This window comes from Drosophila erecta, unplaced genomic scaffold (assembly GCF_003286155.1).
Source record: "Drosophila erecta strain 14021-0224.00,06,07 unplaced genomic scaffold, DereRS2 tig00000246-arrow-arrow-pilon, whole genome shotgun sequence".
Classification (NCBI taxonomy): Eukaryota; Metazoa; Arthropoda; class Insecta; order Diptera; family Drosophilidae; genus Drosophila; species Drosophila erecta.
In genome coordinates this window covers 949,066-967,891 of record NW_020825214.1, presented here as the reverse complement: position 1 = coordinate 967,891, position 18,826 = coordinate 949,066, and the positions used below count along the sequence as shown (strand labels likewise).

At 37.1% G+C, this 18,826-nt stretch overlaps 2 protein-coding genes across 5 annotated transcripts; one reads left to right on the top strand and one right to left on the bottom strand.

Annotated features, from left to right (window-relative positions):
* Positions 1-6,062: 6,062 nt before the first annotated feature.
* LOC26526943 (ARL14 effector protein) lies at positions 6,063-6,621 on the bottom strand. Its single transcript, XM_015157398.2, has 2 exons — positions 6,378-6,621; positions 6,063-6,324 (listed from the first exon to the last, which is right to left on the bottom strand). Exons 1-2 carry the CDS (start codon positions 6,565-6,567, stop codon positions 6,155-6,157), a joined length of 360 nt encoding a protein of 119 aa, XP_015012884.1. The 5' UTR covers positions 6,568-6,621; the 3' UTR covers positions 6,063-6,154.
* Positions 6,622-8,197: 1,576 nt separating this feature from the next.
* LOC6548606 (serine/threonine-protein kinase GG21441) lies at positions 8,198-18,591 on the top strand. 4 transcript variants are annotated; one of them, XM_026982865.1, is made up of 6 exons: positions 8,198-8,471; positions 15,808-16,459; positions 16,520-17,543; positions 17,609-17,754; positions 17,824-17,973; positions 18,027-18,591. In XM_026982865.1, the coding sequence occupies exons 2-6, from the start codon at positions 15,809-15,811 to the stop codon at positions 18,291-18,293; spliced, it is 2,238 nt and encodes a 745-aa protein (XP_026838666.1). In that variant the 5' UTR covers positions 8,198-8,471; position 15,808; the 3' UTR covers positions 18,294-18,591. The 4 variants fall into 4 exon arrangements, with proteins under 4 accessions (XP_026838666.1, XP_026838668.1, XP_001973905.1 ...); XM_001973869.3 differs by having other exon boundaries at positions 8,202-8,690; XM_026982867.1 differs by lacking the exon at positions 15,808-16,459 and having other exon boundaries at positions 8,200-8,690.
* The last annotated feature ends 235 nt before the right edge of the window (positions 18,592-18,826 follow it).

Here is an 18,826-nt window from a genome sequence, read left to right as displayed (position 1 = left end):
CCACGAAGGCGATACTGTGAACTTCACAAATATCGATGACTTAGAAGTCCCAAGTTCGGTAAAAGCTGAACTTAAAAAAATGATCCTTAAGAGGGAACACTTTTCGCACTCTAACGAGGCGCTTCCATTTAACACCTCGATCATTGCTATAATGCGTACGGAGACTAACGGTACCCAAACCGACACATCATCCAATTTGATAACAAAGATTCCCTGTTCGGACTGATAAAAGAAGTTGTAAACATAGATGTTGTTAACGCTATTTACTGCAACCTGCCCACACTAGCATGCATCCAGCATGCCTTAGTGACGGAATTCTCAGCAACCAAGTTTTGGCATTGCAAAAATTCGTGCATGATATCACAGATGCTAATGAACAGAGAGAAATTATTACGTGCGAGCACAACCACGCCCACAGGGTTGCCCAGGAAAATGTTAAAAAAGTCCTTCAGGATTACTATTTTTTTCTATATATATTACTATATTTTCCAAATATGTTTAAACTCGCCAACGAAGTAGTTATAAACTGCAAGACATGCACCAAGGCTAAGTACAACAGGCACCCCAAGAAGCAGGAATTGGGTGTCACACCAATCCCCTCATATGCGGTCGAAATGCTGCATATAGACATCTACTCCACGGATAAGAAATTATTTTTAACCTACTAGACAAAATCGAATTTTTGAGGTAGAAGAAAAGGTATATCTGAAAAAAAAACAAAAAGTTAGGGAATAAACTAACCGCACTCTATACAGAAGAGCGTGTAGATGCAGACATGGGAACGTCTGTTCTCATTAGAGGGTTCATAAGGACAACCTCAGATAAAAAAAAAACCCCTCACTTTTATATCTCCCCCATTTTTTCTACCCTTGTTTATGCACCCCATACTTAAGCACACTTATACTTATTAGACGCACAACAGATTTAACCTCCCGCCTTCTTACAGGATCGTCGGAGTTATACTGATCACGTTAACTATAGTTAACGCTAGAGTGACAGACTACTCGCACTCCCAGTATATTCCTATCACGGACGGTGTTGCAATTTTTAAGCAACGCACTTAAGGTAATAGCGGGCACACCTGATGCCTCCGATATCCTTTTATATATCTCTTTGTCTTTGATGTGGTGATAATATATTTGCTTGCTTTAGCGGAATCCCCTACCTCGCGAGCCCTTCATCTTATCGTTCCTGGGCAAGGCAACGGCTCTGTTCATATACCTTCAAAGCGGCGACTCAGTCCCCGCTACCCCCTCGTCGAACCATTTGCCCCATGGGCACAACGGCTTGAGTATCAACTACACAACTCCTCATGAGCAATTGATTTCGGCAATATAGGAATTCTAAACCATACGCGACTCAGAGTCCAAGAGCGACGATTCAGCAGAAAACGTTGCACCAAAAGCTGTTTGCACTAGCGCATTAACTACAGAGAAAATGTATTTCGGCACAGAACAAATTAACAACAGTTTAACAACAAATTTAAATTTAACAACAAATTAACAACAGAACAAACAGGCTGCCGAAAGTCAACGCAGGGAGATTGAATTGCGTCGAACAATCCAGGAACTTGCCAGTCAAGTCGCGGCTGTACGGATTGCCCCCGTGCAGGCAGAAACTCCCCAAATAAAGGTTTATCAACCGGTAAAAATAGAGGGAGTAGTCCCTTATAACGAAACATTGGACGCAGTAAAATGCCTTCCAAAATTTATATGGATACAGGAGACATAAGTCTCCTGGCGGCAATAGCTGCATACTATACTATACTATACTATACTATACTAGAAATTATCAAGATAGTTCACGCCACTATCAGGCGGTAGTCATCATCAGGAGCATAGTCAAAGGCCCTGATGATGCAGTTCTATCATCTTTTGGAACTGTGCTGAATTTCGATGCGATTATGAATCGGCTCGATCTCACGTACAGTGACAAACGGACGATACACGTTACCGAGCAAGAGTTAGGCACCCTCAGACAGGGAAGCCTCACGCTACTTCAGTATTATGATGAAGTTGAGAAAAAACTCACCTTGCTTACCAACAAGGCAACTATGTCCTACGAAGCGTCGGTAGCAACGGTTCTATGCGAGAAGTTCCGGGATGACGCCTTGCGCGTTTTCGTCTCAGGACTCAGGCGCAACCTCACGGATGCGCTATTTGCGGCAAAGCAGAAAGATATGCCATCAGCGCTTGCCCTGGCGCAAGAAATGGAATCCAACCACGAAAGGTACACCTTCGCAAATTCGTTTGCAAGAAGCCAGGAAGATAGGGACCGTAAACAGCATCCCAAAGTACAGGAGCCCCAACAAGCCCCTCCACAAGCCAACTCGCAGGGAAGTGCCTGGAAGAACCCACACCTTACTAGGCAGCACAGGGCACAAGTGCACTTTGCTCCACGAAGCGACAGGATGGCTAGAAGAAGCACACCTATGGATGTTGACCCGTCATTGTCCAAAATGCAACCATCCCACGCCCCGGCCTTCCCGAAATCGGCGATCGTTGGCCTAGACCTGTTAAGACCTGTTTGCCTAGCAGTTCATATGGGGCTCCGAAGTAGAGCACATTGATTTTCACACTTGCACCGTCCTTAATAAAGGGTGCTTTTTTAAAAATGCTCTGGAATAGGAAAAACGCTTTTGCTGATCCTAATAAGGCTCTTCCTTACAATACGTCGGTGGTAGCCACCATCCGGACGATTGACGAGGAGCCCATTTATGCCAAATTGTACTCATATCCCATGGAAGCTGACTTCGTCAACGGCGAAATTCAGCAACTGCTAAAAAATGGCATTGACCCATGGTAATGACCCAATATGGGTAGTAGACAAAAAGGGCACCGACGAAGCGAGCAAAAAAATAATGCCTTTGGTACTGGACTTTCGGAAACTGAACAAAAGGACGGTACCAGACAGATACCCCATGCCAAATATCTCAATGATATTGGGGAATCTCGGAAAAAACTTCACGACACTCGATCTGAAGTCTGGCTCAGATCACGCTGAACGCGACCGTGAGAAGACGTCATTCTCAATAAACGGAGGGATGTATGAGTTCCAAAGATTTCCATTCGGACTCAGGAATGCTGCTAGCATCTTCCTGAAAACAATTGACGATATTCTGCGAGAGCAGATCGGCAAGTTCTGATACGTTTGACGTCATCATCTTTTCAGAAGATGAAAATTCCCATGTTAAGCACGTACATTGGGTTCTAAAGAGCTTATATGATGCAAACATGAGGATATCGGAGTTTTTTTTTAAGAAAAGCGTGAGCTTCATAGGATTCATCGTTACCAACAATGGTGCGGCGACTCACCCAGAGAAGGTAAAGGCCATAAAAGAATCTCCAGGGCCAAAAACGTATTTGGGGTAAGGTCATTTTTGGGCTTGGCCAGCTACTATCGATGCTTTATCAAAGATTTCGCATCAATAGCGAGGCCCATTTCAGACATATTGAAGGGAAAACGGGAGTGTTAGCCGACACAGGTCCAGGAATATCCAGGTACAATTTTCCGAAGCTACGTAATATCCTGGCATCTGAGGACGCTATCCTCAGATACCCTGACTACAAAAAAGCGTTTGATTTAACGACAGATGCTTCGGCCTACGGCATTTTCGCAGTGCTGTCCCAAGAGGGACGTCCGATTACAATGATCTCTAAGACATTGAGCGACAGAGAGGTTAACTATGCTACCAACGAAAGGGAGCTGTCAGCCATGGTCTGGGCATTAGCCAAGTTGCGACACTACCAATATGCGGTCAAAGAGATAAACATCTTTACCGACCATCAACCTTAAACGTTTGCGGTATCGAAATCCAATCGGGATGCCCAGATAAAGAGATGGAAAGCACGCATCGATGAATCCGGCGCACGAATTTTTTACAAGCCCGGAAAAAATAACCTCGATGCAGATGCCCTCTTGAGACAACAACTAACGTTCTTGGAGGCCACGAACCAGACACACGATTGAGTCTACGGACAAAACCGTGAACTGCTTCCAAAACCAGATCATTTTAGAAGAGGCGCTCCTCTTGGAAACGCACTTTAATACTGTTTGGAAATAAGACGCGGCACTCAATCAATTTCTCGTGCAAACAGACATTGCTAAAGGAACTTGCCAACACCATTATGCCAAATGGTGTAAATGCCTTCTGTCATTAATCCAAGACGATCTGGTTCGACAATTTCCCGCCACAAAGTTCTGCTATTGTAAAAATAGGGTAACCGATATTTTCGCGGTTGTGGAGAGAAAAGAAATTCTTACCACCGCCGAGGACAACAGAGCTCACAGGTCGGCCCAAGAAAACGTGAAGCAGGTACTCTCCGAGTTCTACTTCCCAAAAATTACCAAATTGGCGAGCGAGATAGAAGCCGATGGCAAAACTTGCACCAAGGCAAAGTATGATCGACATCCGAGAAAACAGGAGCTCGGCGAGACCCCACTGCCGGCCCATGTAGGAGAAATATTGCACCTCGATATTTTCTCAACGGATAAGAAATACTTCCTCACCTGCATTGACAAGTTTTCGAAATTCGCTATGGTACAGCCGATTCCGTCTAGAACCATAGAACATCTGAAAGCACCACTGCTACAACTTATGACTTTTTATCCCCAAAGCCAAGGCCATCTACTGCGACAATGAATGAATCATTGAAATCGCGTACGATAGTGGCCATGCTGGAAAACCATTTCGTCGTCAGCATCTCGAATGCACCGCCCCTCCATAGCGTCTCCAACGGACAGGTGAAACGCTTCCCTAGCACGTTGGATGAACTTGTTAGATGCCTAAAAATTGACAAAGGTATAAGTGACACAGTGGAGTTGATCTTGCTAGCCCCTGGTAGATATACCAAGTCTATTTATTCTGTTTAAAGACGGTAAAGTCTTAGGCTGGGAGGAATTCGCCTATGTTAGACAATCGGCTAATCTCTCGGTATAGGCGTAGCCAGGAGCCTAGACTTCTTGGGAACTGCGTTGAAGGATGTCGCAGGGACACCTGACGCTAAAGATTTTGAAGAGATAAAGTTTACTGAAGCACGACTAATTGATGCACAGACTAGTCAGATTGAAATCAATACCAATACACAAGTTCGAATTAACGAACTCACCAACACAATCAAATTTTAAAAGTTTCTAAAAGTGCACAAATTGATTCAGGCCATCTTTACGACTTGTTATAAAATCGCAATAGAATCATTGTTATGGAAGTAAAGAATCTCATGTTAAAATTATGTTTATATTTTTGTTAAGTGTTTTTGGGCGTATAAAATATCTTAGTATTACCCGGGGTACGTTCTGTCAATTATCTTCGGTGAGCTCGTGCGCCCAAGAACTCGTTACTCGTAGAGTAAAATGCAGCTTCCAGAGACATAAACGCAGTGCAAGTTTGTTTCCAAATTTTGCCAAACCCACAAACCGCACAAAACTTCCACGCTCACACTTTTGAAAAAGGGTGTGATATTATTTCATTTTTTTATATATATCTTATACATTTCTATAAGTTTATCAAAAAACTCCAACTCCCACAAACCGCCTAAAACTGTCACACCCACCCGTTTGAAACAAGTTGTGATATTATTTTATATATCATGTACATTTTTTTATAAGTTTGCCAAGAAACTTTTTGCCACGGCCAATCTAGCGCCCAATACTGTAATTTTTGATTTTTTTTTTCCCGCAATTTTTACCGATATTCCAGAAAATTATGAAATTTCTGGTTCGCACTCTCACTAGCTCTGAGTATCTGATATTAAACTCGAGTAAACTTATTTTGCTCTGTTTTAGTACTTGTGTCTTACCGAGGGCGATGATTAAGCGCACCAGATAAATACCTACCTCATGAACAAGATTGAATGGAACTGCAGGTTATTTCCTCAAATTTTAAATACATTTTCTTCACTAGAGTTGTTTTCATCGTTAAGAGGTTGAATTGTTTTTTTTTTTTTAGTTCGTAACGGACCAACCTAGCACCTAAAGTTTTTATATTTATGTTTGGAAACAATATGGTGATATTAAAGTTTTATAATTTTGAATCAATAAATTTATTTAAGAGAAGAGCTAAATGTGATATATTTCTTCTGATTGCTAGTTTAATTATTGCTCGTTTAGCTGTTTAATGATTAGGTTTAAATATTTTATTAATACTTGTATATTTTTAACTGTATTTTGGCATATATTTATTTTGAATACTTAAATCTTTTCCGTCATATGTTATGTCCTCATAAAAAAATTTTCGATTTGAGCGACATTGAGGACCACACCTGGTAGAGCCACAACTTCGGCAATTATACCAGCAACCATCACATTCTTGATTCATACAGTCACCTGAAAAACGATTTTTCTTAATTTCAGCTATGTAAGGACTGATTTGCACTTACAAATGTCCAGACCGTTGAGCCGAATATTTCCGTATTCATCATATGCGCCATTTTGACATTTCTTTCTGCCTCTTTTTTTATTTTCGGAATCTAAATGATGTGAATATTCGTTAGATAGTCCTCCTTTTTTTCTATGTCTCTGTCGCAGGTTGCGACCTATAGAATAATCTGGATCAACATACGACCTCATATCTTGGGGAGAATTTCGTAGACTAATATAGTACGACCTCGTTTCAACAATTTAATCATACCACGCGTCAATAATAGACTGTACACACTGCCGTATTATTATTTTTATGAGGTGCTTACACTGGACCTTCGTTTCTGTTTATACGAGATTTCACTGTATTACTCTCAATACATATTCAGATCGCAGAACATAATTTAATGCAATCCTGCAAAAAACAAAGAATAGAAATTAGAACCAATTACCTGACACCAAATTTAATGCACAACAAGAGAGAATGCTATAGTCGAGTTCTCCGAGTATAAGATACCCGTTGCTTACCTAGTAGAAGTGCGAACGAGAAATTTCAACATTTACTGGACTATAAATATCTATCTATCTAAAATCCGTCCTCATCATGAGCGTACTTATGTACGTGCACGGCTATTTAAGGTTATTTCTTAGGGGCTTAAAAAATTGTTCGTTAGGGTTTGTACGACGTTACTTGGCGAAGTGACCAAGCTTGAGAATTTACGTGAGATTTTTCCAATGAAATCAGCAGCTGGTCTTGTTGTAATTGCCCGCGAATCCTTGTGGATCTGCTTCTCAACGTAGCAGGCTTCTATCACTTCTTCCACTGAAAACCTTCCCCAGTAGTATCTTCTTAAGATCAACAGGTGCCCACGCATCCATAATTTTATCTTCTATCCTCGATTCCTGTTTTCGAGGATAGAAACGAACATCTATTTATTTGCTCGCGTAGTCGTATCATGAATTCCGCAAAACTTTAGCCGTCTAACGGTGTCATACCTCTTAGTAAATGCTTCTCGAACGTTGAGTGTTGTTCTGAGGAAAAGTGTTGATTCAAGTAATTTATGAGGATACCGTAGATGTCTTCATCATATTGATCGTTGGGTTCGATCAGAGTACCAGGCTTCGAGTATGCCACTGATTGCAGCTGGACTCCTTCAAAGAGCAGTAACTTACTTCTGTATTCTTTCGTTGTGTCGACTTTCGATGGAACCTAGAGTTCGGATTTTGTAAGAAAGAAAACATATAATATATCATTTGGATTGTACCATTACCCAGCTTTTTTCTTAAGAGCATATAATGAAATAATATTCGGTCCTTAATCGGTCCTTAATTTTTTTTTTTTGCATGTACCTTAAAATTTCTTATTTTTTCCTGCGTTTACTACTGCTCAGCACCTCTCTTAAGGGCTTATTGTGCATACTGCGCTTTCGGCTCCTAATATTTATTATGTTTTTCTTATGTTACCACATTCTTCCGGAAACAGGAAAATAAGTTCTGTGGTACCAGTACTATATATACGGACAAGTTAAGAGGTTGGCCAACTGTTTGACAGTTTGCACAAAAACTGATTATACGAATAATAATTATGATAATTTTCTCTGTTTGTAATGTTCTTAGTGTAAGTCTACAGTATTGCTAATGTGTCTCTAAGGATTGTAGATATACCCAAAGAGAGCGGAGCTTATGGTTAAAATTCACTTTTTTTAAATACTTCATAGCTCATTAAAAATTTGTTTTCAAAAATATTTTAAATTAAATTAAGCCCCGCAAAACTAATGAATGCAAGTCTCATTTTAATTTTTCCAATGTTCCTTAATCGATGACAACTCACCGATGTTATGTTGACCCGCATGCATTTTATTTCGGAACGTTTTCGTTAACTCTGGTGCTGCCCAGCGGCATATAGGTGGCACGGTCTTACCTCTGAAGCATTTTGCATTTGTACTAAAAGTTTTAATTAAATTAAATTTACTTCGATAGCCTTCGTTTCCAAATTGTATTTTCAACTCCCCCTAGATCAATGCAATTTTTTTTTAAATGTGGAATGTTTTAATGAGCAAGTAATGTTAAAAAAGCATATCGAATTAAAGTGTTCAAGCTAGTATTATTTAAAGGTAAAGCTAATTTATTCTGTGCTATAGTAGGGAATGTCGGTGGCGGTTGAAAAACTAAAACATGTCGACATTATAAAGCATTATGTTCTTGAACATAAAACCGGCAATTCCGGCTGAATCTGCTCGTGTGAATGAATACCTAGAAAACCGACATAGTGCATAAAGCTGCCGTGCTGGCTTAACGGTACTACCCACAAAAATACATTATTTTGACATAAGGTGAGCATTAAAGATTTTGATTTACACCAATTACCCTTAAGAGTACGCTTTGTGGCACTTTATATTCAACCCGAACAGCCTGGAAAAAATTGGCGTTCATGACGTGGGTTCAATGACGAAAAGAAAATCCTAACTGTGTTATCAAATTGTATTGAAGTTCGGCTGTGTTTAATGAACATTTTAAAATGGGGTTTCCTTAAAGCTTGTAAAATGCAGGAAGTTACGGTTTTTCGCAGCTTATTTAACGAACACTAAAATAAAAGTTAACAGCCTAATAAAACAGCCAAACAACTAAAGAAATATTTTCACTGTACAATATTATGGTTATGTTGATACTTATACTTTTAAGCTTTATATATTTATACCCTTGCAGAGGGTGTATTGATTTTAGAAAAGCACATCTAGAAAGTATAAATATTCGCAATCAGATTTAACAACCGAGTCGATATTTTCCGTATCTAAGCAAACTAGTCTCCCAGTTTTAAAACTATCTGAAAAAAACCTTTCGCAAAGTTCTCTTCCTATCAGGGGGACTTTATCATTTCGTATTTAATATTGGTTTTAAATTGATCACAAGGTCGGAAAATTGAAATTTTTGTAAAACCATAGTGATCATATGCAGTTTTTTTTTTTTTTAAATGCATATTTAATTTTGTATAACGCGAGTTATTTTTGTATAATGCTATAACAATCTACTAAAATCATTTGAATAAATAGAATATATATATCTTTTATCTTTTATGTATATTTGATATTACTAAAAATTATGTCAGGCACTGTAAATTTAAACAATTCGATGTTAAAGTTGATACATGAATTATATTTATGGCATTTAAAAAAACTTGTTTCCAGAAATAAAAAAAATGTAGGAAAACTACAAAAACAGTCGCTACAAAAGGGGCGTTGGTTTTCCTTCTGTCATACAAGTATATAAGAGAATATGTTTATAAATGTAATGGATTTACTTCCCTTAACTAAGTAACGGGTATCTGACAATCGAGTAAGTGTTTCTTGGAGAAGTAAATTCTCCATATTGTATTTTTTGTTACATTTAAAACAATATTTTTATGAACATGACTTCGTTGTAAGATCTTTGCAAACTAGACGTTTTCCTTCTCCCGTAACATTTATTTTTAAATACCATATAAATTAAGTATTTGGGATAATCCTGGTCACTGGATGATCCCACGCAGCAGTCCACGGGCGGAAGGCTTGTCGATCATACGGAAGTTTTCCACGCAGCTGTCGTCGCACGGAAAGTGCCATGCGTAATTCCAATTGATGAATTAGGAAGATTACGTTGGCTTCTAGCCTAGAGACTCAGATAGCTTAAAATAATAAGTTATTACGGCGGATCGCCGGAGTTTCAATTAATGAACTGGTGCTCTTTATTACTTCAAATGTAAATGCAAACTGACTTAAAAGCTAACATAGAAAAAGCTTCATAGCGGCTTCTGCCAATGTGCAGAGCTTCTGCCGGCTATGTGCGAGCTTCCGGCCAAATGCTTGGTCAGCAATGTATGGCCGTTACGCATGTTATTATTCTACACTAGTCTGCATAAGTATTTTGACAAAATTGTCAGCTTCTTTTGAAACTGGCTTGCGCTTAATACCAACGGTGCGAAGATGATTAGCAAAGCAAAGAATATTTAACACACAGAATGCCTATTTTTATACGGCTTACCCATTGCGTTCTCTTTCTACTTACAAGAATACACGCAGACAACCAATTTTTGTTTGGCACAAGTATTTTAACAATCTCATTTAGTAAATGGTATCCAGCCTTTGAGCAAGTGTAAATAAACAATTGTTTAAATTTCACTTTTTTTTGATATTAAACGTTATTAAACAAAAAATTAATTGATGACCATGGGTAAAAAGGCTGTGTTAAGTTTGTTTATTAGATCATCAATAGTAGCACAGTTTAACGCTGGATTTAAAGTAAGAAACATTGCGAAAGAGTTTAATGTGTCGCGTCAAACTGTATATTATTAAATTAAAAAAGTTTAAAACACAATGACTTAAAAAACTTAAAAAGAAACTGGTCCTAAGCGCAAGACAACATTCGCTGAAGATAAAATCTTTATAGGGGAATTTAAAAAAAATCCTCTTGCGAAACCCCAAGCCGTTGCAACGCAGTGGAATCTTACCGAGTGATCGTGAGATTTCATAAATCTACAAAGTTAAAATAAAGCATGCTGATTCCAGAGAAGGCTTGTTTCCAAAAGTTGCCAAGCCCACTCCAACGCTCACAAACCGCTCAAAACTGCCACGGCCACTTTTCGGAAAATGTTTTAAAATTTTTCAGTTTTGAATTGGTCTTGTAAATCTATCAATTTGCCAAAAAAAAAAACATGACAATAGCGTTCTCCCTTACTTTTATTTATTGAAATGCATGGTTTGTGGTAAATTCCCACGGTACGGTAAATTTAAAATCACTGTAACGGGAGAGACTGAAGAGTTGAATTACATTAGTGCATGGGGCTTACTAGCAGCCGCCTACAACAATCCCAGTCAAGTTGCAGAATTGATACTAACTCGTGACGATTCTAAGACACTACATTGTATTTTACAATTGTAAATTTTAGTTGTATTTTACAATCATTGAGTCTCTGATATCATTGTAGGGATTCGGCATTAATGTATGCAGCTGGGAAATCATATGAATTGCTATTATTAACCAAAAATTTGTTTGGCAATCAGAGCCCTTTACGAGCAGGTTTTGGTTTTAGATAACTAGAGACATCCAAGGGTATCGACCCACTTTTTAACACATCAAACAGGTGCCAACATTTAATAAAGGAGCAGAAAGGACTTCATTAATAAAGGAGCTCATTAATTAACACTGGAATAGCCCCAAGTTGTCAATTTTCTCACAGAAGTCATTGGCTGTCCAAGTGCGAAGATTTCGACACAAATCTACACTCGACAGTTTTAACTGGGTACAAAAACAAACGATGTATGTCAACACTGTAGCTGCGACCACAAGGATAAAAAACATCAAACATCTGGCTGATCCAAACTTTGATAAGCCAGGAAGGTTTGGCATGCTTATAGGAGTAGTGCATTACTATTCATTGCTGCTGCCAAACCAGTCTCAGTTAAATAAAAGACATTAGAATAACAAGATGAGTAACGGCCATACATTGGTTTTGCGCTAGGAAGCCTATTTTTTGGTGGTGGCAAATATAGCTCTCTCCGCTCGCGTAAAGTTAAGAGCGCAAAAAGCGCGTGTGTTAGAGCATTACCGCCATTTTTTGTAAAATTATTAAAATTTAAATGTATATAATATACATATATATTAAAATAAAATTTTACCTAAATTTGACCCAATTAAATTTTGTATAGAAATGATAGTAGTAAATGTAGTAATGATGGTAGTAAAATACATTTTATAATAAATTTAATATACAAAATTTCCTTTGGGAAACTTCTCACTGGGCATTTTTTGATTGGTGACTACCCCTTTCGACGATATTGAACAGACTAAAACATACATTATGGAGGCAGTAGTCTATGGAACTGTCATTATGTCGAGACAAGAAAAAATAATTAGCTGTTTCCAGTTGATCCGAATAATCTTCAATTCTAGGTAGAGGAAATTTATTAGCTTATAATTTTTTATTAAACTGGCAATAGTCAATTACTTATCAGCATTTTTTTTTCCCCGAGTCTAAAAGCTCTTTTTTTCGGCACTAGCAAAAAGAGGACTGTTCGACTAATTTGTTATCAATTAATTTGAATTTCGCCTACTTGACTTTCTTGACTTGGATCGACTTGGTCATCTATTAATCTCAGCTTCTGTTTATAAAATTTAATTGTAGATAATGGTTCTGTTCTTAGGCCAAACTATATGGTAGTATTATGGACATTCTTCTTTTAAGACTGATTGATTAAAATGTTATGAGTTTTCCTGCTGAGACGTGAGAAAACAGATAAATACGTCTTAACTGCGGTATTGTTGAGTACTCGAGAAGGTTCTTGGTAGTTTCCCGAATTGTTTTTGGTTACGCTAACGCTTGCATTGTTACTGTTGTTGCATTTATTGATTTAGATATATTTATGATTGAATTTTTATATTCTGTTCCCATGTTCGTAATGATCGTCTTCATTGGACCGTCTAATAAAATTTGACTTCAGAATAAAATATACTTTTGCAATAATTGTTGCGTTTTTATTGGCAACTGGTATGGCTACTAAATCAGCTAATACGACCTAATAATTAGTAACTCTAATTTTCGGACAATTTCGGATCTTGCTAGTATTGAATTATTACCAGAACTGAATATTATCGGGACATGAATTGGATATTTTAAATTGTTTGCTCGAAGTATAAACCAATCATCCAATGGTTTACAATATAGTTTTCAGTTAAAAGTATAATGAAATCCACACCAATTATTTCAGCAACCCATAATTTCACCAATTTAGGAATTGTAAAAATTGATGTTAGTAGATGGAAATTATATATAATTATATTATGTACCTATATGTGTTTTTGTAGCTCAATTCTAATCAAGCCATTGGACCTGATTTTGATGTCCAATGCCTTGTATTTTGACAATATTTTCTTTTTGTATTTCTTGTATTCTTAAAATTTACAAACATTAATACTAGGATTAATAGTGTATACTCTAGAACTTAGTTCTGAGGGTTGCTGTTTTCCGAGTTATTTTGAGTAACTCTGACCTGGTTGTTTTGACCTCTGTTTGAGTTACTATGGCCCATAGTTTTCTCTATACTAGCCTCGTCCCCTATTGTTGTTGTAGTAATGTCAGTTATAGTTATTATTATTGCCGTGGTGGAAATTTCCTCTTCCGCGGTAATTCCCACGATTGCCTCTATAATTGTGTTGTCCATAGTACAGGATGGTATTTGATTGGTCAGTTGCATCTGAGCTACTATTTACAAATTTGGACAGAGCATCATCCAGACTGTTGAATGATAAGTTTAACGTAGATATCGTTAGTACAGTTACGTAGTACAGTTCTTCGTCATTGCTTTGACAGAAACTCCTTCTAGGGCTTTTGCCAATATTTCTACTTCTTGTATGTATTGATTGCCTGGTTTTTTTGTCTCTATTGGAGATATAACAATAACACCTACGGATTCTTCCTTGACTTTATTTTTATTTGTGTTATTATTTCATCTACTAAATTCTCGTTTTCTTAGATTCCTAGTATGACTTTTAGCTTAGTCTTTATCAGACATACTGCTAAAGGTTTATGCGATTCCTTCAGGGAATCTACTAAGAACTTTTTAAATTTTTTGCCTTGCGACTATAAGACTCTAGCTCACTATAACTGTCAGATTCAGTATCAATTATAGGATTTCATTCGTCTAATTCTTCAAGTTGGCTTTCTATACATTTAGCATGCAGTAGTAAATCATTTGAAATATTAGTATCAATATTTCTTCTAACGCCAATGTTTTTTACTCTATTATTTAGAGAAAGTACCAATTTTTGACACTGTTTCTTATGATCTGACGTAAGGCTATCCGTATATATTGAGAACGTCAACTATTAAATTATATTATATTATATTATATTATATATTATATATTATATTATATATTATGTATTATATTATATATTATATATTATATATTATATATTATATATTATATATTATATATTATATATTATATATTATATATTATATATTATATATTATATATTATATATTATATATTATATATTATATATTATATATTATATATTATATATTATATATTATATATTATATATTATATATTATATATTATATATTATATATTATATATTATATATTATATCTTATATATTATATATTATATATTATATATTATATATTATATATTATATATTATATATTATATATTATATATTATATATTATATATTATATATTATATATTATATATAATATATTATATTATTATATTATACCACCGTCTTATTGTAGTTTATTAACAATTCGGTTCTATGACTGTATCTTTATTGATGCATTTCTATGCAATATCGAATTTGTCTTTAATTTCGTTAATCTTTCTTGCTATCTCTAACCATTCCATACTTTTTTGGAATTTCTATTTGTCGAAATTGATCTTCTATAAAATTCGGTTTTGTGCGTATATATATGTATATGTCTATATATTTTTTTTAATTTAATTATTTTACATTTTCAACATTTACAAAATTTATCTGTCTCTATTTTTATGTGTCTAGATCGTTTGCTCTACTTATATATTTATTTTTAAGATACTTATTGTGTGTCTTGTACATTTTATTGAATTCATTCATTAGTATTCAAATAATAATTTTACCTAATAAGATATTAAGTATTTATAGATCACTTCTTCCACTTCTACTTTATTAATTATGATTACGGTGGAGTCCACCGTCTTGGAATCTATTAAACCCATATTTGGGTATGAATATTCTGTAATGTTTTCAAGTGATTTACTTATTCTGTTATTATTCTTATGCTCTGATTTTGTGATTCTTTTCCCTACCTAAATTTTTGCATGACTTTACGGGTCACACGCTAATCGATCAACTTTAATGTTGCTCATTTTTACATTTTCACAATATTGTTTTTCTTTAATGTATAGAAAAAATGTATTTTTTTTTTTTACCGTTTGTGTGCTCTAGGTAGCGCTGTCGGTTCCTGTGCTCTATGTAGTGCTGCCGCAGTATGGCGAGACAGCGGTCCTTCGCAATCTTTTGGGCACTTTTTTTAGTTCCGTAATCTTCTTTTTCTGCGGTGGTTGAATTGAAGTTTTAATGTTTGATTTTGGAATAGCAGTGTAGTTGGTATTGTACGCAGATTCTTTTTTGTATATACACTCGATACACATTATGTACATAATTATATGACATACTACCTGTACATAATCATACACTACCGTTTTTAGATGTATACAAAAACAAGAGAAAATGCTGTCGAGTTCCCCGACTATCAAATACCCGTTACTTAGCTATTAGAAGTGCGATGTTGAATAAAACGCTACGAGTAACGGGGATAAAAATTATGTGTAGAAATCTGACAAAGATATATCGATTAGTAACCCGTGTGTAATAAACTCTTCATAACAGACTGCTTATTCTTACACACATCATTTCTGTCTTGCTTTAGCATGGAATTCGACGAAATAAAGAAACACAGCCTTAATTGCAATGCTGATGTGCTCTCTTCACTTCAAGCATCTGCTCCTGCGTCATCTCCTCACACTGTCACTTTAAAGGTGAATGCCGTCGCCGAGGCTACTATTACCGAAAAGAGGAATCAACAGCAAAATGTTCAGAAAGACTTTGATAGCCACAATAGAGATTGCGACAGCCCCGTAAGTTCTACCTCGGAGCTGGAGAAGGAGTTTGATGATCTGCGGAACTTGCACACCTCCTCTCTAACAAACAGCGTAGTGTTGGGAAAATCGATTGGATCGCTAAATGGCGACTACTCTGTCACATCAGCAAGTTCCAGAACTAAAACACTTGAAAATGTTGTCACGATCGACTCAGCTAGTGGGTCAACATGCTTAGCCATTGCATCCCCCGTCGATCACATTAAGAAACGTATCCCAAACAGTCGAACGCCGACACGAAAGGCACTAAGAATCAAATTCTACCGCAATGGGGATCGTTTCTATCCGGGTATCACAATTCCTGTCTCTAACGAACGTTACAGATCCTTTGAAAGGCTCTATGAAGACCTAACCCGTCTGCTGGAAGAGAATGTAAAGATACCGGGGGCTGTTCGCACCATCTACAACATGTGTGGGAAAAAGGTGGATACTTATCGTTATTTTTACTACACTCATACTATTATTATATATTTCCTCTTGTAGATTACCTCCCTCGATGAGTTAGAAGATGGCCAGAGCTATGTTTGTTCCTGCAATAACGAGAATTTTAAGAAGGTTGAGTACAACACTGGGTCACAGCCTTTGTCCAATCTGACGCTGACCAACAATAGTCGCTCCAACAATCAACGATTGGCTAAGTGTCGACCCGCGTCTCCCCTGAAAAATGGCTTACTTACAGGTATCAGTCCTTTGCCAGCGTCTGGCGGAGGAACCGGCAACGGGAGTCCACTTATCGCTTCCAGATTGAGCGATCGAGTTTCCGTGGTTCATCCTCGAATTGTGACGCTGATACGTAGTGGAACGAAGCCGCGGCGTATTATGCGATTGTTGCTAAACAAGCGTAACAGCCCGAGCTTCGATCACGTGCTGACCGCCATTACGCAAGTGGTTCGCTTGGATACGGGCTATGTGAGAAAGGTATTTACCCTTTCAGGTATATCAGTGGTCCAACTATCTGATTTTTTTGGGTCGGATGATGTTTTCTTCGCTTATGGGACAGAGCGCATTAACTATGCGGAAGATTTTAAGTTAGAGGCGGAGGAGTATCGAGCTATTAATGTCATACGTAAGACCATGCGTACGGCGGGAACCACCTGCAAGGGACCTAAGCCTAAGATGCCCATAAAAAGCAAAAAAGTGTATCCTCCGTTGGTTGATTCGGAGGTACTCAAAGCAGCAACCTCACCAGAAGACGATAGTCATGCGACTTTACTTACGAGCACTGGTATAGAGATCAATGAATTGCCATTGAATATTCGCAACACATACACTCTGGGAAGGATTATTGGCGACGGCAACTTTGCCATTGTGTTTAAGATAAAACACCGCCAAACTGGTGATTCCTATGCATTAAAAATAATAGACAAAAACAAATGCAAGGGAAAGGAACACTACATTGATGCGGAAGTTCGCGTCATGAAGAAGTTAAATCATCCACATATAATTTCGCTTATTTTGAGTGTAGACCAAAATACAAATATGTATCTTGTACTGGAATATGTAAGTGGTACGTTGGAAGTGAATATATTCACAGCATCTTTCAGCTTAAAAATGTTATTAAATTTGTAATAGGTGGCGATTTATTCGACGCTATAACTCAGGTAACGCGGTTCTCAGAAAGTCAGTCGCGCATTATGATTAGACATTTGGGAGCAGCCATGACTTACCTGCATTCAATGGGAATTGTGCATCGAGATATAAAGCCCGAGAATCTTCTAGTAAGACCTGACTAATGATAAATACTAATCTTTAATATGACTAATTATTGAAACCATAACATTTTTCAGGTGAAACTGGATGAGCATGGGAACGTTCTTGAACTAAAACTTGCTGACTTTGGATTAGCATGTGAGGTAAATGATCTGCTCTATGCCGTGTGCGGGACTCCCACTTATGTAGCACCAGAGATATTGTTAGAAGTCGGATATGGGCTAAAGGTAAGCAAATAATAGCATTATTAAAAGAAAATATAATCACATTCTAATTAAAGATTGACGTTTGGGCTGCTGGAATTATTTTGTATATACTCCTATGCGGGTTTCCGCCGTTTGTAGCGCCTGACAACCAACAGGAACCGCTATTCGATGCTATTATCTCTGGCATTTACGAGTTTCCAGATCCTTACTGGTCTGATATAGGGGACGGAGTGCGCGATCTTATTGCCAATATGCTTCAGTCGGATCCAGACGTTCGTTTCACAAGCGAAGACATCCTTGATCACTATTGGACCATTGGAAACAAGGGGAACGATTTATAAAATATGAATTGTGTGGGAATTTAAAAAAAAAAATCGACATCCACCCTTAAACGACTAACTTTTGTATTTCTGATCTAAAAATGCTTTTAGCCTTAATTTATTTTTACATATAAATTATATGTGAATTCTTACATACTGCAATAACAACAAACAAAGAATGACCATCGAAAATTAATAAGGAATTCAAGCAACACTTAAATTCTTATATTCAACCTGTCTGCAGTTGCTTTCCATCAATGTATATCTTTTTAAACCATTTACAATTATATATGAAAATATACATATTTTTATTTCTTACCGTTTCACTGCATTTAATCCCGTTAACTTCATCGAAGGTTAGAACTCCACTCCTACAACTCCAGGTTTTCTCCACTGCTGGGAGCTGTAAGTCCAGACTATGAAAACAGAACCTTGAAGTCTATGCAGAAAGAAGATCGCCATGTAAGTCAAGATAGCTGAAGTTGTGTAAGTTAACACGAGCTAAGCTGAATCGAGTCAGCCGGATGTGCGTGCAACAAAGTTGCGACCCCCAA